This window comes from Sarcophilus harrisii, chromosome 4, assembly GCF_902635505.1.
Source record: "Sarcophilus harrisii chromosome 4, mSarHar1.11, whole genome shotgun sequence".
NCBI classification, from domain to species: Eukaryota; Metazoa; Chordata; class Mammalia; order Dasyuromorphia; family Dasyuridae; genus Sarcophilus; species Sarcophilus harrisii.
Genome location: NC_045429.1, coordinates 2,355,421 through 2,383,328, shown reverse-complemented (window position 1 = coordinate 2,383,328; position 27,908 = coordinate 2,355,421). Strand labels below are relative to the sequence as shown.

The following is a 27,908-nucleotide window of genomic DNA, read 5'->3' as shown; positions in this document are numbered from 1 at the left end:
CATTTGTTCCCTTCTCCAAGTGGGAAGCGAATGCCAGATTGAAATCACACACACGCCCTTTCCATTGGCGCAGGAGCCGCCCAGAGCACCAGTACCTGTTCCGGAACCCCCTGAAAAGTTTAGACAAGGAGTCCCAGGGAGGTCAGAACAGGAACTGGCATTTCCATCGGCCTCTAATGTCTGAATCAATCAAAGACTCCCATGAGTCTTTGAAGACCTCAAGGGGGAAGAGCTAGGTCCAGAGCTGGAAAGAACCTCAGAGGTCACCCGATCCAACTCCCCCATTGTACAGATCAGGAAACCGAGGCAGGGAGATCAACGAACAGAACAGGAATGCACGAACTGAAAGGAATGACAGACTGGATTTGGATCCCGGACTTCCATCTTCAAATCCCACACTCTCGGTGCCGTAACTGAACAGAAACAGGGAGGTCTCGGGAACGTGGTGTTCCTTTTTAAGCCCAAGGACATATGAAGGCCCGGCCCATACTTGCCCCGACAGTCAGAGGCACAATTCAGCCACTGCTGGAAGGACCGGCTCAAGGACCGGTTCGAGGACCATGGCGCCAGTCACTGCCTCTCCCCAGGGCTCTCTCTGCTCCTGTCTTTAGGATTCAGGGAAGTCGGAAACCGCTTCCATCTCAAATACTCCGACTATCGGGCGTTCTTATCTTATTTTCTTATTTTTTATTTTGTCTTTTCTTATTTACAATTTTAAATTCAGAATTGTGTGTTCTTCCGCTTGGCTCCCCTGGATCCCGTGTGAGCCGAGCAGCCAGGGAGCTCCGACCAATGGACGCCCAGCTGGGGAGCCCCCAACCTCTGAGGGTGGACGCGCTCCGACGGGTCCAGCTCAGAACCGGCTTGAGCCCTGAACGGACCCGAGCCATTTCCCTCACTTGCCAGAAGGTAAACTCGCATAGGAAGTAGGAGAGAGCCCGGAGCTGTGGCCAAGGTCAGCCACACTCTCCTTCACCTTTCCCTTACTTGCGATGTCAAAATTGGGGCGTGGATCATCACGGAAGGTTTCTCGGGATCTCGTGTTTTGTCGCTGCTGGAAGCGCTTCCCTGGGCCTCAGTCTCTCGGTCGGAGGCATTCCAACCATTATTCTTGTGCCGTCTGCCTCAAAGCATTTTGGGAGGAAAATGCAGCCGTCCCTGCTCTCCATTCATGCCATACCTGCCGAAGCTTGGGGCCTCCCCTGTACTGGGCCCCCAACACCAGTCTCTCTCCCCTCCAAGCATCCTCCACCGAGCTGAGGAGGCCCGATTGCTAAGGCACGGGTGGCTACCTCCCTCCCCCAACGCAGGGACTCCCTGCGGCCTCCCTATTCCAAACTCCTTTGTTTGGCTTTTGTGCCCTTCTCCATCTGGCTCCCGCCTCGATTGGTCCAGATTTCTTACATTAATTTAATAAATCTGCTCCTCTATGAAACATCAAGTCTGTGGTCCCAGTCAAAGAGGCCTGATTGTTGCTACTCTGGGGCTGAAGGCCCTCCAGGAGGCCCTGGAGGAAGCCCTGGAGGAGGCCTTGTTGGAGGTCGGAGAAGCTCTTTAAGAACCCAACTTCTGTGGGAACCAAGAGACAAGAGTCTGCCTAAGGCGCCAGAGATTGGCTCTAATAGGACAGTCATTCTCAAGTACCTGAGGTATTCTTTAAATACAGCCTGGGGCAGGAGGAGAAACAGAGTCGGAGCTTCCCCCTCCTCATTACAGATTCACCTTCCTATTCACAGGAGCAGTGGGCCAAGGCTGGGCCTGAAAACCTCCCCAGCAGCTTTAGTTCTTCCCATTGCTCTGTCCCAGGATCCCATCCTATTCTTCCCCACTCTAGGCCTTGCACGGGAGGGGAACCGGCAGGTGACCTCGAATCGCCTGTCTCCTACAGGGGTGGGCGGGAGCTCGGGGCGCCAGCCTGCCCGTCTGGAGGCCCCCACGCTTGCCAGCCCCCACTGGCAGGAACCCGGCTCACTCTCTGAGAGCCCCAAAAGCCGCTCTTTCATCCGAGCTCCCATCCGAGGGACCGAGGGGTCCCTCCCGGCTCACTCTGATGGTTCTGTGGGGCTGTGCTCATGTCTGAGGCCCCAGGAGTTGGTAAAGATGAGTGACACATTGTAGAAAAAGAAGAAGGGATAGATTATTGGAGAAAAATGAGTCGATCCCTGGGGTTAGCCACAAGCGCCCCATCCAGGGCTGGTCCTTGGAAGCCCAGCCACTTTCACTGCCCTGACATGCTGGCAGCTGGCACAGCGCCCACTCACACCCACACAGAGACACCACACGGATCACCCGCAGTGCCCACAGAGCAGCCACAGACAGCCTACAGTGCCCACAGAGAGCCCACAGAGCACCTACAGGGCACCCACAGTGCCCACAGTGCCCACAGAGTGCCCATTGAGCAAATGTGTGTTCAGCAGCTGACTAACATTAATCATCATCATCATCATCATCTTTAGGGCTCAGATGAGCCAGGCACTCAGCATAATGGCAGAAACCCAGACTGGAGCCAGAAGAGTTGTGGGGACTTCCTGGGGCCTCTGTCTCCTCAGCTGTAAAGGGAGGGTTGGGACCATTCTGGCACCAGTGAGGGTATGAGCAGGGGGGGACCCCTTGCTCCCCTTCCTCCCTTCCAGTCCGCTTTGGTCTGGATTTCAGGGGCATGGGGACCTCCCAAGGAGGGGACACACACAGAGGACACAGAAAGCTCTCAGTCCCCTGAGGACTGACCGGGCCCCAAGGACCCACATGGGATTCACACACAGGTCTTCCTGATCCACCCCCCACCTTTAGTCCCCCACATGCCCTTGCCCGGGAGCCTTTGTTAAAGGAGGAGACCAGGCCCATCAAATAACCTCAGAGGTCTCCCATGAAGCCATTTGTCCATTGGCCAACAGAGAGGACCCTCGGCTTTATTTGAGCAGCAGGTGGGGGACAGGCATTGGAACACTGAGGAAATGGGAAGGCCTAGATTCAAGTCCCAACAGCCACCCACTCAAATCAATGATCCAATGACAGCTCCAATGACAGCCTCCCATGCTTTCAAATGCTCTGGGCATGTTGCCATGAAATGGGACCCAAGCCATCTCCATGCTCAGGGCCTGGAACACACTTGGAGACACAAGGTTCAAGTCCCCTGCCTGCCAGGGCTCAGCTTCCCTGAATCACTCTCCTCTCAGCCCTGCATGGAAAAGCTGGGGCTCAGGAATCAAGGGAGAGGTGGGAATAGGAGCAAATCACCAGGAGCCCCTGGAATGACTCAAGTTGTGTTTAAAGGTCACAAAGCCCCAAGAGGGGAAAAAAAGGAGACAGACATAGAGAGACAGAGACAGAGAAACATAGAGACAGAGACAGACACAGAGAGACAGAGGCAGAGAAACAGACAAAGACATAGAAAAAACAGGAAGGGGAGAGAGAGAGAGAGAGAGAGAGAGAGAGAGAGAGAGAGAGAGAGAGAGAGAGAGAAATACAAGGAGATAGAGAGAAGAAGGGAGACACAGATGAGGGAGAGGGAGAAACAGACAAAGACAGAAAAAACAGGAAGGAGAGAGAGAGAGGGGGGGTGGAAGAGGGAGAAACAAACAAAGAGAGAAAGAGATGAGACAGACAAAAACAGACACACAGACACAGAGGCAGAGAAACAGAGGCAAAGACATAGAAAAGACAGACAGAAAGACATAGAGAAAGGCAGATAGAGAAGACAGAGACAGAAAGACAAAGACAGGAGGTTAAAAATAGACAGAAATACGGAGAGACAGAAGGAGAGAGACACAAAAAGATAGGGAGGAGAGAGACAGACATGGAGAGAAAGAGAGACAGAAACAGAGACAGAGAGGAGGTAGACAGAGATACAGAAAAACACAGACACAGAAAGACACAAAGGCAGGCACGCAGAGACACAGAGAAGAGACAGAGGCATAGAAAGACAGAGACAGAGGGCAGCACTAGAAAGCCGTCTCTTCCCCAGGGCATCATAGCGCTGAGGGTGGTAATGAAGGGGAGTCTTTAAGCAAGGGATTTGCTTCTGCTCCTGGACCCGGAAACCCGAGGTTATCATGGCAATAGGACTTGGGGAGAGGGACCCGGAGACGAGTGGGCGCCGCAAGATGGGTCAGCCCCAGGAAGCTCATTTTTTGGGTCTCCTCCGTCCTCCAGCCAGCAGCTGGAACCTTGGACCTCTGGGTACTTTCTCTAAGCCATAAATAACCAGAGCTATTGCCCCCTGAGAGATCCGAATAACTCTGCTTTCACTTAATTGGGAGCCAAAAAAAGGCACACAGGCTCACACACATGCACACATGTACGCTCACTCTCACACACGTACACACGTACACACATACACAGGCTCGCATACATACACACGTGCACACACACACACACACACACACACACAGAGGCTCAGGAGGCAGAAAGCTGGACAGAGGCGCCTGGATCTTTCTCTTGCAGTCCCCCCTTCCCCTCTCCCCCCTCTTTTATCTCATGCATTTAAAGCACCATTACATGAAGGGAACCCTCAAAAAGTCCCCAACACATGACAATTTGAGAACCTGATGGAAGGGAAAAAGGAGTGGACGGCAACGCTCACCTTTTATAAATAGGTCCTTTGAACTCGGGGTCATAGGTCCTTGGTTCCCCTGCATGAAAAAAGAAGAAGTCAGTAAACTCAGAACTAACCAAACAAGAAGGGGGGGGGGGGCGAGGGGGAACCACGAATGTGACAGACGTTCTGGCCAGAGAGCGGCTCCCTGTGGGAGAACGTGGCTGAGTGCAGGACCCACCAGGGCTCCCGTGTGAAACCTGAGCACACCTGAGGAGCCCCAAGCAGCCTCCGTGATATCCAGTCCTGAGTCACAGCCAGAGGCAGCCCTGGTCCGGAGGCTGGCCTCCTTCCCGAGTCCGACCCCTCGGCACTGGCATCTCCCCAAAGCCTTCGTTGGCAAGGGAGGCCAATGAGGGGATTTGTCAGGGCCCAGAGCCATAAGGATGGCAGCACTGAAGGGATCTGTTGGGGCCCAGAGCCAGTGAGTATGGCAGCACTGAAGGGATCTGTCGGGGCCCAGAGCCAGAGCCATAAGGATGGCAGCACTGAAGGGATCTGTGGAGGCCCAGAACCATAAGGATGGCAGCAGCTTTGAAGCCGGTTTCTGTGGCTCGGAAGCCAAGGTTCTCCTGTAGCCCACTCCTCTCCCAACTGTCCCCACCATCCAAGAAAGGCGGCCGGCGCCCATTGTGGGTCGGTGGGGCCATAAGAACTCGGAGCTCCTACTCTGTGCCAGGCGTTGTGCCAAGTGTGGGGGGCAAACCTGAAGCCGCCTCCTGGGGAGACACGGCCCACGCCGCCGCGTACCCACAAAGTCAAGCCGCCAGGAACGTCCCTTAACGTCTCCTCGCCATAAAATGGGGACAATATAACTCAAAGCCCAAAGGGTTGGAGGCCCAAAGGGGGCACCATGGGGAAAGTGCCTGTGGGGAAGTCTCAGCCTGTAATCTTGAGGCTGGAACTTAATTCTGCTCAAGTTCCCAACAGAGAAAAAAGGAAGCGCCTCCAGCTAAAGTTAAGGTCAAGTGAGGGGGGAGGAGCACTCGGGAGCTTCTAGGGAGGAAAAAGGTCTTTGCGATTTAAGAAACATTAGGAGCAAGAGGCCTCCGGGGGACGCCCCGGGGCAAAAGGAGCCCTTGGAGGTCCCGAGGCAGCTGGAAGTTGAAATCCAGCCCCAGATACTTCCCAGCTGGGTGACCCTGTGCAGGTTATTTCACTCTTGGCTTCCTCACTGAAAAATGAGCCGGAAAAGGAAATGGCCGCTCTCCGCTGTCTTTACCAAGAAGCCCAGATGGGGTCTTCCAGGGTCCCAGGTGCCCAGTCAACAACAAATGGACCAGAGACTCCAAGGGGGGAGTCACCCAAAGGGCAACCGAGGCGCAAGCTCGCAGTCCGTGTGGGCGACCGCTACACACACACAGAAGGAAGCACTTAGCGCAGAAGAGCCGAGTGGCCCCAGGTAGCTGGGTGCCAGGCCCAGGCCGCGGGTCATTCACGTGATCCACACCCCCCCCACTGACACCCCCCACTCATGTCCGGCCCAGAGGTCTGGAGAAAGGCGCCCGGCGGGTCGCAGGGAGGCAGCGGGGCGGTCCGGGGGCTGTGAGCAGTACCCCAGGAGGGCGGCCCTGTCGCTGAGGTCACAGATCCACGAAGAAAATGGAAACGTCCAGTCCACAGGCACTGATGAAATAGTCACTGGACCCCGGCGCTAAGTGCTGGGAAAACACATGGCAGCGGAAAGGAGGCCGGAGCTTCTCTCCCAGAGCTTCCGTTCTTACAGGAGGAAACAACATCTAATGGGAAAAGAATTGGGAACGGCCGGACAAGCCGCGGGACGCGATTGTGGGGGAATAATACTGCCCTGTAAGAAATGAGGGTGCGATGATCTTAGAGAAGCCTGGGAAAGCTCACAGGGAGTGAGGAGAAGAAAGAAATGAGCAGCACCAAGGACAGCTCGCGCATGGGAACAGCCAGGCTGCTTTAAGAACAACTGAGCAATGGTTTTGTCCATGATAAATCCTCAGAGAAACGATGAAGGCCATGTTAGAGAAGGAACTGACAAATAGAAGTCTATGTAGAATAATTATATACACACACATATTTGTATATATGTATACACACATACCTATTTGGGTTTAGTGTTAACCATCTCTAGGGTGGGGAGGAGAAGGAAAATAAAGGGGGGAAACACATTCAAATGATCATTTTGTTGTGTATTTGAAAGGAATTGCAAGTTATACATAATAGATTTGTAATTACAGATGCAATCATCTTATTGTTTTATGTTATGAAAATGCTTGTTTTGTTCCATAAATTAAAAATAAAATAAAAAGGGAGCTGAAAGGAAATGGTGCCCAATGTGAGGCCATTGTACAGAAAGTGTGGGTCAGGATTGGAGCCTGGAAAGGAAGGACTGGCCCTCCTTGGAATGGAGGCTCTAAGGGAAGCAGCCAATCAGAGGGAGAAACTGCAAGGGCAGCAGGGACTTTGGATGGAAGCGGGAAGTTCAGGAGCCAACTAGAGAGGAGCCCATCAAACTTCCTGGTGGAACTTCTAAGAAATGGGCGGCTGGGGCTGGATCTGAGCTCCACAGAGATTTCTAGTGGGCTGCCTCAGACTTGCTCACAAAGGTCCCTGTCATACACAAACAAGCACCCGTTGTGGCCCAGGTTTGTGTTCCCTCATTTCTAAAATGGGGATTAGGCTCACAGAGCTTCAGAAATGGAAGGCCCTCAGATCCTGGGCCATCTAGTCCAACCTGAGCTCTCACAGACTCCTCTGTTGCATACTCTGTAACAGACCTTCCTGCCGTGCATCAAACAAGACCTCCCATTTCCACTGCCCAAGTTGAAGGGTTTTCTCCGGGCCTCCCTCTGAGTCCTGGCTACCCCGGCCTCCCTAAGTTCCATGGCCAGCACTTTCTGGATCAGATGCAGAGCCAAGCCAGGAAAGCAGAAGCGTTGTCTATGGGCAGCCCTGGAAGGGTGCGCTCTGGCCCAGACGGACTGAGCAGACTCAGAAATCAGCCAAGGACCGTCTCCAGCCATTGCAGACCCATTAAGGGCGTGATGAGTAAGGGATGGTTGAACCCAGCAGCTCCAGGTCCTGTGCTCTTCCCCCCACACTTGGGAACCCTCAGATCTGCAAGAACATATGGGACATGCTCTATGAAAACACCACCCTTCCATAGTTCTTCCTCTATTTCCCCTTTGTAACTAAAGGGAGAGCCTTGGTTTTAAGGCTCAAGAAACTAGGGATCAGGTCAAGAATCAACTAATGAGCTTTCTTCTATCAATAGTTATTCAAGCAGCTCCCACCCTGAACCGGGTACCAGGCTATAGATGCACCTCCGGTGTACCACAGAAACCCCGCCAAACCCCAGCATTTTATGTGCAGAACATTGGCTGTATTATTCACAGCAAAATTAATACAAATTAAAATTCATCGTTAAAATGAAACTATCATTTTCTAGGGGAAATTTCCAACACAGAAGCAACTGTCCTAGTGGTTTTATGGAACAATATCTTAAATGAATGGCCCGAGGTCTCTGCTTCTGCTTCCAATCATCCCCTAAGTAATGATGAGATTTAGTCATCCCTGCCTTAATACTTATGGCCTTGCTACTCCAAGGAGTTTTCAGATGTTGCATCAGAAACATTAAGAAAATTAAAAGCATGTAATGTTAGAGAATAATTAAAACCTTTGGGAGTTCCAGAGCCCAGAAGAGAAGACGCTGGTGTGGAATGATTCTTCATCCTCCGCCTGCAGTCATTAACAAACGGAGCCGATAATGGCTAGCCATTGGCGAGGAGCTCTTTTTCATGACTTTTCATAATAGGACTTTTCACACAGCGGTTACATCATCATGTCATTTACAAAAAACACTTAGAGTCAGGATGTAAATGGAGTGCAGGCTGTAAAATTAGTCCTGTCATTTTGAATTTCACGGCAATACGTTTGGCACACGGTTACATGATTGTTTCTGGAATATAAAATCAGATTTCCCTCAATTCCGTCCCGTACCTCCAACTCAGTGTCGGTCTGGTGGTGGATCAGAGCTTCGGATCACCCGGGGAAGTTCACCAAAGCCATGTCACCCTCAGAAGACATGGAACACACATGCCCGTCTTCCCCATGGCAGTCATCCTCCAGCCTGGCCATGACAGGGCTCCCAGCTCATATCATCAATTCCCAATTGGAGATTTCCATGTCAATGGCACCGTGGCCCAGCAGGCTCTGAGCCACTGAGATACTATTTGTGTAAATTTAAAGATAAAGCTCTTCTCCAGTAAGGGGGAGTCCACAAATAGGAAAATGAACCCATCCCAAGCCTCCCCTCTTTCTTGCTTCCAGCCACATACTGAGTGACCTGGGTGAGACATAAAGAAAAGGACGGATTGTCCTTTTTCTCCCCAGAGGACAGATGCCCCCAATCACCCACTTCCAAAAGAGCAGATACATAGCAAAGTATCTATGTAAAACAATTTTAATTTTAATTTCTTCCATTTGGAGTAATTCTAACCTTTTTTTTTGAGGGAATTTCTGCTTATTGAAGCCTCCTGTGCCCGGAGCTTTCCCACTTTAAGCAGAGGCTCCCAAGACCTTCTGGACCAGAGCGACATGGAGTTCCCCAAAATGGCAAAGTTTCTGTGTCCAAATGCTCAGAGGTAGCCTTGTTTCCAGGCCCTCCGAGATGGATAAGAAATATTCCTCACCTTGTGCTTTTGTGGCAAAAGGTGCTATTCTTGCCAAAGTGCTTGGAGTTTAGAGACCATGGCTAAGCCACAAGCCTAGGGCCAAGACAAGAGCCCCTCAGGCTGCTCTGGGTCAAAATATAAATGTAGGGAAGGAAGGAGAAGAAAGATGTCTTCTCCTCGGTGGCCAAGGGAAGAAGAAAGATAACTCCTCCTCAGTGACCAAGGGAAGGAGAAGAGAGATGTCTCCTCCTCAGTGGCCAAGGGAAGGAGAAGAGGGTAGGGGAGGAGGCAGAGAGGTGCTTTAGAAATGGCTGAAGCTGCTAGTTGGGTGCTCACCCAGCTCACCCAGGGGGATGACGTCACCCAGTCCTGGTCTTGAGGAAAGAGAAGATTTGAAACGGTTGCTCAGAGGGAGGGATGAAACAGGTTGTCGATCAGGGCGATGGGAGGGCTATCGAACAGCTGAGGGCCCGGCTGGTGTCATGGCCCATAAATCTGCCCAGGGCATCAGAGGTTCGATTTCACAACACTCAGAAGTAAATTAATGGCCGGGACAGACGGTGGAGCACAAGCGTCAGAGCTCTCTGGGGCCTTCAATCAGATGAAGTGTGGAGGCTCCAGGGTGGGATAAAAGTGATCCTGCCCAATTAAGAAGGCCGAGGTCCGGACAACCATGGCTCGAGGTCCGGACAACCATGGCTCCCTCCAAAGGAGCCAGCCGCCATCGCCTGTGAAACAGGGTCCTCAGAGCGCCACCCGGACTCTGAGAGAAACAGGGGAGAACCTCCATCTTTGAGGCGCTTTCTCTACGACTCCCACTTTCTGGCTGCCCCCCAGGTTTACCAGAAGTGACCCAAGGTGTCCATGAGAGGTAGCCAAGGGGTCACCTCCCCAGGAAGCCGCCCTTTGCCTCTTGGCATTATCCAACTTGTGTTTGAGGGACGCTTTCCCGCAAGAAGAGCTTTGTGTTTTGTTTCCCCGCTGGAAAGGAAGCTCCTTGCCAGCAGGAGCCAGCAGACCTGCCGTCATGGTAACCATTTAACAAATGGGCCAGGGGATCCTGGACTATGGATTCAGAGCCAGAAGGGGCTCCTTTTGCAGATGAGGAAACTGAGTCACAGAGGGGGCAGGAGACATGGCCGGCACACAGCTTGCTTTGTCTGAGGCAGGGCAAGAACCGCTATCCTGTCCAGGCCCAGTGTTCCATCCACTGCACCACCCGGCTTTGCTCTCAATGAGAACATTCTTCCTTCATGCAGGAATTCCTTCCTCATAGAACCCAAACCCACGGGGCCAGAGGCTGTTTTTCGCTCTCTCTTGTGTCTCCAGCACCAAGATGAGTGCCTTGCACACAGTAGGACCATAAGAGACGCCTGTTGGAGCACTGATGAGATTGCTGGCCCAGCCTCCACTCCAGTCTGATGGACACAAAGTAGCCGCCATGTTGCACCCAAGGGGAGCCACTACTACAGTGATGGTCAGGGCTTCCAGAAGCTCTGCTCTGCTTTGGGGTGAGGGCTCAGACTCCTGGTTCAGGATCCTCATCCTGAATCTTCCACCACCATTATTAGTAACAATAATTTTACCTGGTTTGGGGGTGGGGTTTACACCTGTACTTGGATCTAAGGGATCCCCAGAGTTATGAGGGCTGAGCCTGGAGACCCCAGCACCCGAGTTCAAATTCCAACTGGGGCATTTCCTGGCTGCAGGCCCTGCACAAGGCAGCAGACTCCCTCAGCTTCAGCATCCTCATCTGTGTAACGGGGATAATGGCAGCATCTTCCTCGCAGGCTTGTCGGAGGGGCAGACTAAGGGAACCGCTTTGTGCCCTGCTAGTCATCAGCAGTACCGACTCATCTTAACCCAGTGAGAGCAAGTCCCAGAGGTTGTCGTCCGAGGCAGGACTGGGGTCACCCCAGGCCAGCGGGCTCTCCAAGACAAGCGAGCCGCCCGTCTGAGAGAGGAGCGCATTAGGAAGGGAGCCCAACCGGAGGGGGAGGTTCATAACAAATAATGAGTTTTTAATTGTATTGAATTTCTCCATAGACAAACACCACAAATTTTATGGGGTCTGCCCCTCCTCCCTCTCTCCAAATGCCAATCCACAGCCACTCAAATGGAATAAAAGGACCCTCAGCTCTCAGATTTCCCTTTGATGTCTTTAAGGACGGTGGATTTTCCAATTAGCCAAATGGAGCAGTGGAAAAAAGCATTTGGAGACAGAGAACCTGAGTTCAAATCTCAGCTCTGTCCCTTCCTATTACTGGGACCTTACTTCCCTGGACTCAGTTTCTCCATCTGCAAATATGAGGTGAGGGAAGGCAGAAACTAGATGATCTTTAAGGTCCCTTCAAGCTCTGGGTCTCTGCTCCTCCTATCTATTTATTAACTCAGTCAAGAAGCATTTATTAATCACCTCTTGTGTGCCAGGCACTGGGCTTAGTGCTGGAGACACAAAAAGAGGCTAAAAAAAGCTCAAGGAGCTTACAATCTAAGGGAGCAAACACTATGAGAAAACAAAATGAATCCAAGAGAACCGAGAGAGAGAGACACCAGTATTAAAGGAAGGCTCCCAACAGAGGGGCTGGGGAAGCCTGGGGTGAAAAGGAGCAGGGACGTCCCAGGCGCAGGTAACGGCCCAAGAGAACTCCCGGTGGTGTGATGGTGGAGGGATACTCACATGCCCAGATGCATGGATAGACAGACAACAGACAGACAAATGGATACATGTCAGCACAACCCTTAACAGCTCACTTGTGTTGCCCTAGCTAAGCACAGGGAGTGAAAATAGAAGTTCCAAGGGATGGCTGGGACACTTGCAGAGGGACTCTGTGACTTTTCCTCCCGGGGCCATGGGGACCCCATTCCTGGGAAAGCTGGGGTGGAAGGGCAGGGGGCCTTGGACGTGCTCCTATGTTCCACAGCTGGACCCGCTCTGCTGAGCACATGGAGAAGAGGGGCCCTTTGCAATGGACTGCGTGGCCAGGACTGGGGAGAGGGGTCCTCAGGACAATCAGCTTCAACCCCCATGCTTTCATGTCTCCTGGGGGATGAGTTGGGGACTTCTCCTTGTGGGTACAAGGGGGAGGCAATGCCCCAAGGGAAGAGGTCTGGAGACCTTCCCCACTGGCCATGGCCCCTAGGAAAGGACCCGGGTCCAGTGGCTAGCTCCCAATGGCCCATCATCACTGAATGGCTCCATTGGCTCAACCCTAGCTTAATTGGAAACAAGAGGGAAGAAAATGCAGACAAGGAAGACGAGTGGTGAGGAGATCACTGCTGGAGGAGGATGGATCAGGGAGACCCTGAGGACCTGCCCTAAGGTGGAGACACAAGAAAATGTCTGTCCTGGAGAGTCACCAGGGAAGGGACCAGCATAAAAAACAGGCAAGAAGACAAGGAGCACCAGCAGGAAGAGAGAGACAGAGAGAGGAGGAGAGAGAAAAGGAAGACGCCGGTAAGGGAGCAGACCCCTCTCTGGGACGTCTCTCTGTTTTTAGTCTGGAGAAGCCGTCCCTCCCTGATGGGTCTGGTGGTGGTGGATGTGGGGCTGTGAGCTCAAACCCGGCCCAGATCAGATTTCTGTGTCCTTTCCCAGGAAGGATTCTCTGTGATGTTGGGAAGGTTCTCCTCCCAAACGCCATCCGCTGTGACGGGGTCGGTGCCCTCCTCGCCTCTCCAATGGACAGACTGGTCTCTGAGATTCAGTAAGTAACGTCATGCAGAAAATGCTGAATCCTGCTTTGCAGGAGCTGTCTCATGGGGGTGAGACATCGAGGTGGTCTTGGCAGTGTCCGCAGGCAGGGCCTTGGACTCCAGAATCAGGGCTCGAACCACTGGCCCAAACTGTCTCCAAAAGAAACTGGCAGGCAATTAGCTGGTAGAAATTGTTTCTAAACATGGAGAAATGGGGTACAAGCTAATAATAAAGCATGAAGGAGAAACTTCAGAAAGAATTAGTAATAAAAAGAGGAGAAGAAAATAGCTCTGTAGGTGACAATCCAAGGAAGTCAGCTGAAATTTTTTAATTGAGATGATAAATTACCTTGAGAAAGTAAACAGTAGCTAGGTAAGAGAACCACCAACTATCCATTTCCCCAGAACTGCTAGCAAAAAACCCCAAATATGAGATTAAAAGAAAAGTGGATGAAAAGAGAAATACCATTTCATGGTACCAAACATACATAATCAACGTCAAATGTGTTGCAAGCATTAACTCTTCAAGGGAATTTGTAAACAAATGGCCTGACCAGAAATAACTGATTAAAGGATTCGGCCCTGGACAATGGGAGGAACATGGAGATGATTGTTTAAAAAAAAATTATTTTCTACATTCATCAAAGATTTAATGTAAAAGCAATTATGATTCCAGTGAGTTGCTTGATAAAAATCTCATAAAAATCATCATGAAATCCTTAAGGGAAAACAAATGTGAAAGAATATTAAGAGGAAATTTTTTAAAGGACATGAAAGGAGAGAAGGAAGAAATGAAGGAAGAGGAAGAGGAAGAGAAAAAGGGAAAGAAGAAGAAAGAGAGGAAAATAGAAAAGAAAACCAAAAAAGAGAAAGGGAGGTGAGATCAATGCAATAAAATAAAAGTCCCAGAAACACAAAAAAATAGCATTTGATAAATTAAACTGTCAAAAAATAAAATTATTATTCGATGAAAATTATTGGGAAAATTGGAGACAATATGGTGAAAACTTAGTTTAGAGTCATAACTCATGCTATGCCCTCCAATATAATAAATTCCAAAAGGATCAATAAGTTAAGTATTAAAAACAAAACATAAAAGAATTAGAAGGAATGATAAATACATCTTGACTACAAAGCATGGATACATTAATTTTTTAAAAATCAATTAAACAAATGGAAGAAATTACTGGGGACGAAGTAGATGGATTCAAATATATTAATTTTTAAAACATATACAACAAAAAACAATAATGAACAGTATTAACTTGGGAACATGTTTTTGCATTAAAACTATGGAAAAAATCTGATGAATGAAATCCATGAAAAATTGAAACAAATAAATGAGACTCCAATGAATAAATGACCAAGAACAGACACCGTCCCAAAGCAGGAAGACAAACTGCAAATGATAACATGGATTTTTCTAGTTATTAAAGAAATGCAAATTAAATTCATATTAAGGAATCACCTCATATTGTGAAATAGGCTATATCTATATTTGTGTGTGTGTATATATATAATATATATGTATATGAATAAATGTTAAAACTCAATGGTGGCAAGGTTTGGGAAAATAGGTCCGCTTGCATTGCTGGGAAAAATGTAAATCAATTAAAATCATTTTGGAGAGGATTATAAAACTCATTATTCCTTCTGACCTTCTGATCCTATTACCAGGAATGTACTCAAAAGACAGTTTAAAAGGGAAGAAAGACCTATCGGTGCAAATATGTAGCTGTTTCACCTGTAATAACGAAATATTTAACTCAATGAGCATTGGTTAAGCACCTACAATGTGCCAAGCATGGAAGGAGTGAGAACAGTTACAAATATGATCATGAAGAAGGGAAAATGTGACATAATGAGAAAAGGAAGGGGGTCAAACTCACAGAGCAACCCATACACTGGATTTTAATCAATGGAAGGTCAAGGAGAGAAGGGGAGACTCAGTAAGGTCTCCCATTTCTTGGTTCTGTTATTGGGGGAAGGTTTTTGTTCCTTTGTTTCCTTTCTTTGGGAATATTGTTAACAATCTAAAAACAAACAAACAAAACAAAGAGAAGGATTTCATCCCAAGGGGATCCCAGCCACAGGACAATTCGATGGCCTGAACCACAAAGACCTGTCCCTGCCCCCCCCCCCCCACTAGCCTTCATAGGCAGTTTCGGGAGAAAATCATCTGGTGATGGCTGCTTTATACAATTTTTCCAAACACAATGTAAATTGATAAAAAAAAAAAAAAAACCAGCTCCTTCTTCATAATGCATTCATTCCAGACAGATTTAAATGATCAGTCTTTTATGCCAGGTATTGGGCTGGGAGGGGGGAGGGAAGAGGAATGCTAATTTCTTTGTTCCTGATGAAATCTGAATAAGTCAATCATGCACAACTCAAATGTCACTTGTGAATTGTTGTTACAAGACCTATTTTTTAGATGAATTCATCTCAGCGTTAATGCTTACCATCTGGGCCCCGCAGCACATGTCTGCTTAGATATTATTCTGGAGTCACTGTCTGGTTGGGAGAAAGGCATAAACACTTACATAGCACCTACTATGTGCCAGACACGGTGTTAAGCCCTTTTTACAAATTTGCTCCTCCAAACATATGGTTATGTATTATAAATACATACGTAAAACAGAAGCATCTCATATGCATATACAAGTTACCTTTTCAAAAAAAATTAACATTGGTTAAACACCTACTGGGTGCTGGTGCCGGGCACTGTGCTAAGTAATAGAGCTACAAAGAGGAAGGAGAAAGACAGCCCCCTTTTGTCCTCAAGAGATTTATAATCTGATGGGGGAAACAATCCAGAAAAGAAAGGCAAAAAGCAGGAGCGGGGGAGGCACCTCCAGGCTGGGAGAGCAGTCAAAGAAATGCAAAATGATGTATCTGGAAAGGGGAACTTCTGTGCTTTGTATATCTACCTAGAGATTAAATGATGCAAGATGCCCAGCAGAAACTTTTTAGAGAAACGAACGAAAGAATGATGAAGGGGTGGGTGAATATTGAAAGCCTGAGCCATCTCTTTTTCATTGACTCACAAATTTAAAACTAGAAAGAAGCTCTGTGTTGCTCCCGTCCTATCGGCTGTTGTCCAGTTGTACTTCCTCACACCCGATCCTCCATCTCCCATCTTCCGGCCAACGTCCCAGGGGTTGGACTGGATCCTGCCTAAGCGGCCCCTCTCACTCCCCCCCCCCCCCAGACTGTCTCATGCCACAAAGCTTCACTGGCAGCCAAGTCTTACTCTCTAGCCACAGTGATCCGAATAAGTGTCCCCGACATTCCGGGGGAGGGGCTGGAATGGAGGGAAGGATATGGCTGTCCAGGGGGTCTCCAAGGGGCCAGAAGCCTGAGAGGAGAGTGCACTGGGTCCTGGGGGTCAGGGGGAGCCCCCAAGCTCGGGCTCAGGAGTCTGGCCTTCAGGAGAAACACCTCGTTCTCCTTTTGTACATTTGGCCCTTTCCTCTCAAGATCTTCTGGTCTCCATAAACACCTCCTTCTTTATGTATCCAGAGTCACTTGGGAAGCCCAGATTGCTGGACAAAAATACAGACGAGGAAGTATCTAAGACAGGTGTTCACGATGTGGTGGGCTTATGGGAGATCTCCTAAGGAGGGAGATGAGCAGGAGCTTTTAGAAGGAGACAGATGTTCATCTGGGCCCTGGAGCAGAAAGGGTGTTCAGAGGCAGCCACAAAATCGGGACCCCATGGGTGAGGAGTGGGATTTACAAAGTAAACAAAGGCATGACGCCGAGAAACCGGGGGACATGTACCTATGGAGAACCGGCGTGGTTCTGGAGGGGTATCATGAAAGCCTCAGTTTCCCCCTTCTGTATAATGGAGGGGAGGGGTTGGATGGACTTGAATTGGTGGGACTTTGAATTCTGACACCAGAAACGATCCTAACTCCTCCTGTACTTCCTAGACTCAGCCCACTCCCCAACAGGAGAACCTTTCTCCACTCTCTTCATGGTCTAATTACCCAAAGAATGGATCCTTTACCCATTTGTTCCACTCCAAAAACGCGTTCGGCCCAAGCTATTCTCCAGCTTCCTCGCTCACCGACATCGCTTGCAAGCCCTTAATTAAGAGCTTCTTGTGGCAGGACGCTGTCCCTGCAGCCGCCCTCATTCTCTCAGAAGTCCTTTTTGTAATGATTAGAAGTGATGCCTTTTCTGGGGGGGGGGTAGCTTGGATGGTCCCAACAGGCGTGGAACTCAGAGAGAGCCCCTGCCCCTGCCCGTGGCCCTTGGGGATCAGGCTGCTCACCCACCAGGGCACCCCAAGTAGGCAGATTGAGGAGTCAGGGCAACTCTCTGCAGGAAACTGTGGCAGGCAGAGTCTCTGGGTGACTGAATTAAATTAGACACAGTCCACAGTCCCATGGAGTGATTGCCCACTCAGCTGTTGCAAGCAAAGGAACTATTGATTGAACAACAAGAAATTGAGGCAGTGACTTTGAACCTTATTGGGTCCTTGGCCATTTAATACTCCCCCAGCCCCACCATCCCAAAGCATAATTTCCAAGACTTCATTTCTCATCACTGATCATCCCTTCCTATGTTCTAGGGTTCTGGAAATGAAACCTCCTCCTCAGACAGTCCAGGAGAGAATAAAGAGGGAGAGGAGGTCGCCATCTGTGGCAAGGTTTGGCTGGCTCCCCTTGCCCCGACTTCCCTGAAAAGAGCTCCCAAGTCCGTACTCTTTGCTCCCACGACACGTTTATCTGTTTACCGGCTGTCAGAGCAAATTTATAGTACGGAGTGGCCCAATTAAGAAGCGTGGGGCCGGCCTCGCTGAGCACACGGAGATACACTCCCCTCCTGGCTGAGCTGAAATGTTGCCAGGAACTTATTAACCAATCCTAATGAACTGCTGTTTTCCATTGAAAATGCCATTAGTTTCCTATGCTTTGTTGCATCTGGGGATGGAAAGGAGGAGACGCTGTCAAGTTCATGGCCAGAAAGCAGCATGTCCCTGGCCAAGGTCTTCCCACACAGGGCAGCCTCCCTCTCCTTCACGGTCTAGACGTGACCAAGCCTTCGAGATGGCTAACGGCAGCACACCCCCCCATCCCCATCACCTGGACAATGGTTGGACAATTCAGGGTGGACGGACGTGATAGGTCATTGCTGGCTCTGGGAAAGGACGGATTTCAGAGAAATCTCCGAAGACGGGACGCCCCAGACTCTGCATCAGCAGAATGACCCGAGCAGAACCAGGAGAATTATTTATACGGCAGCATTTCTGAAACTGCTCAACGTGATGAGGATGGAGGTCCCCTAGACAGAGGAAGAACACGGCTCCCCGATTCCTGACAGAGAAGTGAAACGAAAGGCAGAAGAAGGCAACTCCTCCAATACAGGGATTGTTTTGCTTGATTATGCAGATTTCTTTCAATGGGTTTCTTTTTCCAAAGAGAGAGAATGAGGGGAAAGCAAAACAATGCTTGACAATAATTTTTTTTTCTTTTAAAAAAGCACCATGGCTCCCCTTTATTTCCATTTGACCTGAGATTTCAACTGCAGAGGGACTTTCAAAATGAAAGCCCAGGTCAGTGCACAGGGCTCTCTGTAAATATCCAAGCTAGACAAGTGTCCGGGTCACTGACCAGCCCGGGGTCACCCAGCTAGTCAGGGACAAGACCAGAGCCCGGCGTCTTCCTGCTTGTGAAGCTCTTTCTCTCTATGAGGCCTTTATGGTGTGCAGGATCATTGCCTGAGCACTCTCCTCCTGGGCCACAATTCTCTCTAAAACCTTCTCAATGTCGATGTGAAACACCAGCCCTGCTGCCCTGCCAAGGTCCCCAGTCAGACCTGGGAGAGCCACTTTCCACACACTTGGAAGCTGAATGAAGTAGTTCCCCTTTTAACGAGCTCTCTTGATGCTACCACGGGGCGCTGCACCGGGCAGATGGAGGTGAGCTGCCTTTGCCTGGAAGGATCTTCCTCCTTGGTCCAGCCCAAGCACCTGCTAGAGGTCCATCCCCATTAACCCTAATTGTGCTTCTCCATCCCCAGAGCCAGGATCCTCGGGGATCAAACAGAAGTTTAATTCATTGCAGCAGGAGAATGGAAGTCCTTCCTCCTAGGGAAGAGGGACTAACATGTTGGGGCTAAGGGGTGTTTTATATACATAAACACATATATACATATGTACATTTATATACATAAGCACCACAAGTGAGACAGAAATGGACCCATTAGTAGCAGTTGCAGTAGCAGTAGCATTGCAGGAAAGGGCAGTACCTGCTTCGGGTCACTGAGCCATTCCAAGAAGCAGGGACTGTGAGCCTGTGAGTGATGGGGGGTTGGGGGGAGGGGAGCCAGAAAACATAAACCATTATTGATTAATGTGAAAATTATGAGTCCTTCAGTGAACACCTGGGGCTGCTCAGATCAATACCCTTTGCCAGAAGGTGAGATCACCCGGACCACAAAGGTGGCTGTTACAGCAATGGCGGGGCAGAGCTTGCTTGGGGGCCTGAGCGTTGGAAAGGAGGGTGCCCCCAGATTCTGACAATCCGGAATAATGGGAACATGCTGCCAGAGACCAGGCCCTCGGCTCACCCCAAGGTGGGCCATGGTTAGTCACCCACAAAGCTGCTTCCAAGTCCTCCCAAGCTCTCCTTGGGCTCTTTTTGGGCAACAACAGGTAAACCAATGACTCTTGGGTCCATGAATCCCTGCAGCTTCTCCCTCACCAAAAAAAGTGCATAGGAGCTCATTCGGAAAGCACAGACCCTCTGAGTTAATACTGGACTTCTGGGCTTCTGGGAAGAGGCGGGCCAGGAACCCCAAATAAATAAACACAAAAGAGTGAGAGCCATCCATCTATGCAGGGAGGCGTTGGAATCTTGCCCTGCTCCCACCAGCTTCGTGTCCACACCACCAGCAGCTTCCTTTCCAGATGCTTAAAGATCCCTTTTTTCTTCCCTGGAGTTTTCAGCATTATTTGTCGAAGCTGAAACCATTAAGTGACCTGGAAGCGGGCCAGCCCTCTGGAACTAGAGAAATCCTGGGCACTAAGCGGGGACCAAGCGCTCACAAACCCCCCCTTTGCCTCAAATGGGCACCATCTTTCTCTTTTCTGGTCATGGATGGGCAGCCAGGGTCAGTGAGATCCAGGCCACAGATCCGGCCCGGTTTCCTCTGCTCCGGTCTCTCTGCTCTCCAAACTCACCCCCTGCTCTTGCCAGCTAAGCAGCCACTGGGGAGGGAGCCTGAGCACCTGCAGAGGAGGAGGGGCACTCGCCACATCTGGAGGGCATGGGTGAGCAGCAGCCCAGTCGGTTTCAGTAGAGGGGTTCTGGCTGGGTGGTCTGTCAGGGGGGCACTGGCTGGTGTTTACCTCAGTTTCCTCATCTGCCAAATGAGCGGAGAAGGCAATGACACACTCCTCTGGGATCTTTGCCAAGAAGACCCCAAAGGGTTCCTCCAACCCACTGACCATCATCCCGCCCAAACAGGAGCAGTCACTGTTATTATTGTTCTAGCTGTTGTTCAGTCATGTCCAACTCTTTCTACTCCGTTTGGGGTGTCTTTGGCAATGTTACCGGAGGGGTTTGCTCTTTCCTTCTCCAGCTCATTACACAGAGGAGGAAACTGAGGCAGAAAGGGATAAGTGACTAGACTAGCATCACACAACACAGCTGATAACTGCTTGAGGTTGTATTTGAATTCAGGTCTTCCTGACTCAGTGCAAGAGTGGTGCTCTATGCGCTGTTCCATCTAGCTGTCCAGAAATTTATTAAGGGCCTTCTCTGTGCCAGGAACCAGCTGATCACGGGGTACAATTGTTTTTTTAAAAAACCACTCCCTTCCCCCAAACCCTTACAATCTGATGGAGAAAGACACCAACACACAAAAGGAGGCAAAAAGGGATAGGAGGAGCTAAGGGGAAGGAAGGGGAGTTGTGGGGAGACAGAGAGTGCTCAGGAGGAGTCAGGAAGAGCCGGGGGAGTCAGAGAGATCCCAGCCAGGAATTATTCCCTGCTTCATACATGTAGCCCCACGGCTAGCAGAGATACGTGGCACATAGTAGGCACTTAATGCCGACTGCCAGATTGTCTCCCCCACCTACAGCAGAACTCCAAGGAGACCGTCTGTGTCTGTCAGGCCGGCTCATTATTTCTCATCATTAGCACAACCCAGATTATTTTTAGGCCAACTTGTTTCCAAGTCCCAGCACATGTTGATCTTTGCAAATCAGCCGCCGTTTATCCCAACCGATCAGTGGAATCTGTGCTTTCCATGGGAATGCTGATGCCTATTTATAGCTCCAAAGGAGGCACTTGGGCTCCCAACTGTCCCCAAATCAGAACCTCCTCCTTGGTCCACCCTCGGATCCATGGCTTCTATTTTTACAGATTTACAAAACATTGTCAAGAATTCTCCTTGATTCCAGTGATAAGAGCATACATATAAGTTATTTCTAGACCATTAATCAGCCTTTCCTGAAGAAAATGACATTTAGGGGATTGAAATAAATTAGTGAGGCAGATTCTCAGCGATGGTGTCTCTGTATGTAAACCGAAGGAGAGAAGCTAGGCAATTATCTGGATAATCAGGCTAAAAATATCTTTCCACCCAAAGTCAGGGCCAGCCTTAGGCAGAGGCAAAGTAGACTGGAACCGGCTGCTAAAGAGTCCTTGGTCCTTGATCTTACAATGGGGGAAACTGAGACCACGAATGGAGAAGGGGCTTCTCTAAGTCAGACACAGCAGAGCCCACAGTAGAACCCTGGCCGGTTACTGCAAATCTCTTGGGATGGCAACTGAGACCTGGGATAAGTCACACCACACCCCTCAGATGCTCCATTTCCACATCACTGTCCTAGGTGGAACATATACTGGACAGCACTCCCTATTTCACAGGGCTGGGGCAGCAAGTGGATAGAGTAATGATCCTGCAATCCAGAGGAAGTGAGTTCAAATTCAGTTTCAGACACAAGCGAGTTATTTCTCTCTTCCTCGGTTTCCTCATCTGTAAAATGAGTTGGAGAAGGAAATGGCTAAACCCCCCAGTATCTCTGTCAAGAAAACCCCAAATGGGGTCACAAAGAGTTGGACATGACAGGAGTGACCCGACACACTTCATAGACTAGTAGGGGAAAATACTTTGTCATCTGTAAAGGGCTATCTCAAGACTGGTAATAGGTAAATTGAGATGCTTGTTCTCTCACCTCCCTAGGGAAGAGCTTGGCTTTCACCCCCACTCTGGAGAGATTCAATCAGAAATGCCAAATTGGCAGCATCGGAAACAGGAATTAGAGCACAGGGGGAGGAGAAAGAAAAAGCCCTTGTAAAGCACCTACTATGTGCCAGGACCTAACTAAACACTTTACAGTGATTCTTTCATTGGATTTTTATTCCCCTTTTATATTTGAGGCAAACAGAGACCAGCTTTGGAGTCTCCCTAACTTGAAGGCCGGCATTCTCTCCACTGCCCAGGACTTGCCTCCGAGGCAGATTCAGACATGACATGCTTTGATTTGGAGCCTGTCTAGCCCAGGGAGTCAACTCATCCAGTCAAATGACTGTGAAAGTCAGGGTGGAAAAAACCAGAACCAAATGAAATCACCAATCCGCTGGGTCAGGACAGTCAGCAAAGAGTCTTGGTTAAGTGTGAAATGGTGAGGATTTTGGTCCCGGACGTTCCCCCAATAAATACTTATGATGACACTAGAACACTGTGCAAGGCACTGAGGGCCAGATGGGTAAGAACTTGAGAGCTCAACTGATCTCCTCCCCGCTGTGAGGGGGGAGCAACTGAGGCCTTCTGACTTCAAACTCAGTCCCCTGACTCCAAACTTAGCACTAGCATTAGCCCAAGAATCAGAACTTGCTCAAGCAATTTTGAAGCACCAGTCACTGAGCTACATGCCAGAGATACAAAAACATATAAAGTATTTCCTAGCTTGGTTCCTGCCTCAGACACTTAGCAATGTGGCAATAAGCAAGTCATTTTACCTCTCTTTGCCTCAGTTTCCTCATTTGTAAAATAGACATTTATTACCTGATTTCATTGAGTTGTTGTGAGAATCAAATGAAATGATGTAATTACATTAATGTAGAATATGTAATAACTGTAAAATGTAAATGTGAACCTGAAAAATACTCCCAAAATTGAATAATAATCATCAAAAACATGATCTGCTTATTCAATGGAGTTCAGCTAGAAACAGTTCAAGGACTATTTTTATTCCTGTTCTTTTGGAGTTTTGCAGAGGTCCATCCCCTGCCTTCGTGAAACATTAATGTCTTTATGAGTAGAAATAAGGCACAATCTGTCTGCCAAGTCAACAGGAGCAAGAACAGTCTCCCATAGCCTTTAAACACCCCAGAATTCCTCCCCTGCTCCCCAAGTTCCAGTCACATCAAAGAAACAAGTTTTCTAACCCTTTGGAAATCAACAGCTGTAGTAGTGTTTGCTCCCTGAATGGACAGATGAGGTAAGAAATATAAAGCAGGAGGTGATGTGACATCATCATTTCAATACTGTTCAGAAATTAATTTGAACTCTTTCCAGGATCATTGGGGGCACATCTTGGTTTGAGTCACTCATTTGGTCATGAGGTCCTGCCAGGGACTCCAGGTTCAGGCGAACTGAGCATTGTCCCCAGGGCTTTGATAGTCTGGTGGGGGGGGCAGGGGGGAGGGTGTTCTGCTTTTTATTAGTGCTGGGAAATGCGCCCATTTTTTTATCACTTTAATAGGCCTGTGTGTTGCAGGTAAAGCATTATTAATTCATGGCCAATGAGAGGCGGCTGGGTTTTTGATGATATAACAAAAAAAGGAAATAAACGTGGCTATCTGGAGGGCAAGGGGGGGCCGGTCCATCAGCAGAAAGCCCCTCACTCAGGGTATGCTTGGGGAGGACTGCATGTTTACCCCATAGTTTCAGACAGAGAGGACTGACTCAGTTTCAAGTGTGGTCCCTTTTTGGCACAGGATGCATGTTGCCCTGAGTTTCCCATGTCTACAAGTGGGTATCGATGACTGAGCGCAATTGGGAGCTTGGAGCCAGCGCCATTCTGTAATCTAAACAAGCTTCCACCCCTCGGGTTTGGCAAAGCCATTTTCCTAAGGTTCCATCAAGGGGAAGTCTTCCCATCAATTCCAATTCTCCTCTGGCGGCTCAAAGCATTCTCGGAAGCGGGTCTGCCTATGACCCTTCCTAAAATGTGTCCAGATGAGCCCTGGCTTGAGGATAAAAGCAGCTTCCTCGCTGGAATACACGGGAGCCACCCAACAGTGGCTGCTGGAGGTCCGACCCAGAATGGATCTCTTTGTGTGAGAGGATGGGATGCTACAAGGAGACTGAGCGGCCGTTGTGTTCTCTGACCTCCCTCCTCCCTCTGCCTCCAATTTATTTTCCCAGTTCACAAGTAACACCTGTATCAGCAAAGGCTGCCCCGCAATGCCTTCAGATGCTGTGATCCCCAGTTGTGGAGGCTCTCAGAGAACTGACCTATCCCTTAACATATTCAATGGGAAGGAGGCGGCCCTCCCTGCAATAATGCCTGCTGGTTGTGGCCCAGGATGGGCCCAGTACGACTGGTTTCCTGAAAACATTTTCTGCCACAATTTCTCTGTGGGAAAGGGGAAGATGCACAGGGTCCCAGGAAGCTGCACCTCAAGCAAATGGGACCACCCGGTCTGATGAGGAGGAAACCAGACAAAGCCAAAAGGCAACCGAGTGACTGATCTTTTAGTTTACTAGCCACGAGATCCTGGAAAGATCATTGAGGTTCTCTCAGCCTTGGGTCCCTCATCTGTAAAATGGGGTTAATAAGAGCATTTACTTTGCCAGGATCATGGGGTAGACAGTGCAGAGTTACTGTCCTGGACATGGCAGAGGTGCCATGGGTAGAGGAAAGTCTCGTGTGAGCAAAATTCCTCTGCCAATGAATGTCATCCCCTTCTCTGCAGCTTGGGGGGCCCTGAAAAGAGCTGCTCCTCAAAGAGGGTCAGGGCCAGTGTGGAGCCAGATTCCACTCACACAGGGGCTTCTGCCTCCCAGACCAGCCCTCCCCACTCTGGGGGGGGGGGCTCTGAACACAAGGAAAGGGTTTGTATGTGGCAATGGAGGAGCTGATGAAAGGGGAGAGAGGCCAGTCAGCCTTGGGAGGATGGGGGTGTTCTCTGCACTAATGGGGCAGAAGGAGTGCAGGAGACCCTGGGGAGAAAGAGGGCAAACTTCATTTGGAGACCCAGAGGGCTTAGGGTGGTGGCAGCTACCAGTGATGATGGGTCTGGTCCAGGGCTGCTCCCAGATGGAAATGCGGGCCACCAGGGCTTCGGGCCCTTGAGAGTGGTGCTGGGAGCTCCAAACTCGGAGGAGCGCAGTTCCCCCAGTAGACTGGCCCGTGTTCGGCCAGGTCCTCCCAATGGAGCACGCGGTTGGCATTTGCACCACAGGTCTCCATTAGGCCTGAACCAAGGCTGGGATTCTGCTGAATCTCCCTTCTGAGAGGGCCCGGCAGAATCCCTGTGGCTGCTCAGGGGGCAGCCTCATTCCCACGCAGCGGGACCTGGCCGGCATAGTCAAAACAGCCAGAGCTTGACCCAGGGACAAACTTAGAAAGGCTCTTATTTGTGAAGGCGCTTGTATGTCACAGAAACTGAATCACAAATGGAAGTTGCCACTTAAAATTGCCCTCCCTAGAGGATGCTTTATGTCCCCAATTACTTATGCCCCGGGAGAAGTAGAACGTGGATGTGCTATATTGGTTTTTAATCAGTGCACGAATCTTAAAGGGCATTCAAGAACATAAACCCAGATACAATATATTTTGCAACCAGCCCTCAAACATGACATGAAGACTCAATACTGGTCCATTTTTTGACTGTAAAATCACACTGCTTATCACAGGAAGACAGTCAATGTGGTTTACAAAAAACCTATTCAACTTACCCATCCCTGCCATGATTACCACCCATGTAAAAACCTGGAAAAAAAAATCAGCCTGGGCTGCTCAGAGGGGGAGAGGCCAGGAAGAAAACTCAGCACTGGATTGCAGCTCCAGGGAAGGCGCTGCCTTGGGCAGGAAAAAAGCTCTCTTGGACCAAGACACCATCAGATGGCCCTATTTTCACTTTCTCCTTTTGTCTTCCATTCCTTAAGGACCACCCCTGCTGTCCAGGCCAGAGTGAGCCACAGCAACACCAACAGCACCTGCAGAGCCTCAGCCGTCTGTACGGGGATTACTATTTACCAGAAAATGGATGTGCCGGGATCCATGGGGCCCCCAAGTCAAAGATCGGGAGTCCGGCTGCCAATTTGACCCTTGCACTCGAGTGGGATGACTCAACCAGGGCCCGAGCCCGATTGTGGGGCAAAAGTGGCTTTTACTCATCATTGAAATAATTACGAGAAAAAATGTCATTTGGCTCTTGCAAATTAACTTGACTCCAGATGAGCATAAATGACAGTCCTCCTCCCTCCAACGCGTCCAAAGAGTCCCCTGGGAGTCGGCTCCCTTGAGATTTCAAGAAAGGAGAAGAGGGTCTGAGTGTTTATTTTCCCACCTAACTGTGTCATTCAATTTGATCCCCAAGCATACATTCAATGCCAACTGTATGGCTGCCCATGTGGTACGACCTACACAAGCAACTGCATACTGACCCCTGTGCTACCTGCTGGGGCCACAGATTTGCCCCTGTCTACCGGGGAGACAATAGGCACACAGATTTTTCCAAGAAAACAAAAAACTCTATATGATCCTAGCAGAATGGGCAGGAAGGGCCTTGGGAAGGTGGCAAGTCATGGCAGAAAGTCAAGGAACCAGGAGATGAAGTGAGGGGAACAAGAAAAAGCTGGGGAGAGGGGGAAATGCTGGCCCCAAACATAAAGTCCATTAGTCCATGCTGGTCCTAAATTATCACCATAAAGCCCCCCACTTCCACCCAAAAACCCAGAGCACTCAGAGCCCCCGTGAAAGCTCATTGCAGAGCCATGTGGGGGCTCATGAAACCTTCCAGACTTCTTTCGGTCTCTGGATCTGCGAGATGAGAAACTTCCGCTCTTGGTCAGGATCCCGGGGTGACCCATCAGAAGACTTTGGTGGAATAGAAAGACCACTTGGTGTGGAGGCCAAAGACCGGCTGGCAAATCCTCATTCTGCCACTGAGTGATGGAGGGAGCCGGCACAGAGGCTGCAATATGGTCACCAAGGGGCTCTCCTGGAGGGAAATGTATACTCACACCTGATCATTTAACAACCAGCTCTCCTGGGGGAAAATGTGCCCCGACACTTGCAAGCTACATCGGAAACATCTTGTCCAGGGTTTTAATAATCCTGTACAATCAACAGCACAATCAACTCAGTCCTGCTTTGCAGTCTGGCGGATTTCTGAGGGATAAAGACTCAGCCCAGAAACTCTAACAATCAGCTCCCACAAACACGTTCCAGCTGACCTCTTAGCTTCAGTCTGTTCATTGTAAAATGAAACGAGGAGGGGTTACCCAGAGCACTTTAAGAGGAGGCCGCAGGGTCTCCTTTCTTGCTTTGGCTGGGAGTGCAGCAACAACTCATTGACCGGATCCACTGCTGGGAAGCTGTGACCGGCACAAGGGGGTTCCGCTCTACTCTTCCTGAATGCAACTCAACAAGAATTTGGTAAGCCTTTACTATGCACCAGGCACTGTGCTGAGGAACATGGAGGGATCAGGGTACAATTTTGCCAAAGGACTGCCCAGTTCTTCCACGACAATACACTAAAGCCGAGCTCAGCCAACCAGCCAACAAGCATTGATTAAAGGCCTTCTGTATGCCAGGTGCTGCACTACACTAAGAGCACCACAAAGAGAAAAAAACAGTCCCTGCCTTCAAGGAAGTCACATGGAAAAGGAGACAGGGGAGAGAGACAAACCACTCTTTCCAGACAAAATATTTGGCAAGGAGGGAGGGAGGGAAGGGCAAGAAGCCTGAAAAAGTGAGAAGGACCAAGCTGTGGAAAGCT

General features: G+C 49.7%; 1 protein-coding gene across 1 annotated transcript in view; it reads right to left on the bottom strand.

Moving 5' to 3' along the window:
- The window catches only part of SLC44A5 (solute carrier family 44 member 5), a 232,846-nt gene that overhangs the window by 129,342 nt on the left and 75,596 nt on the right, over positions 1–27,908 (bottom strand). Inside the window, exon 5 of the mRNA XM_031967936.1 lies at positions 4,583–4,631. Coding sequence (XP_031823796.1) covers positions 4,583–4,631 — 49 coding nt within the window. The remainder of the gene's footprint in view (positions 1–4,582; positions 4,632–27,908) is intronic.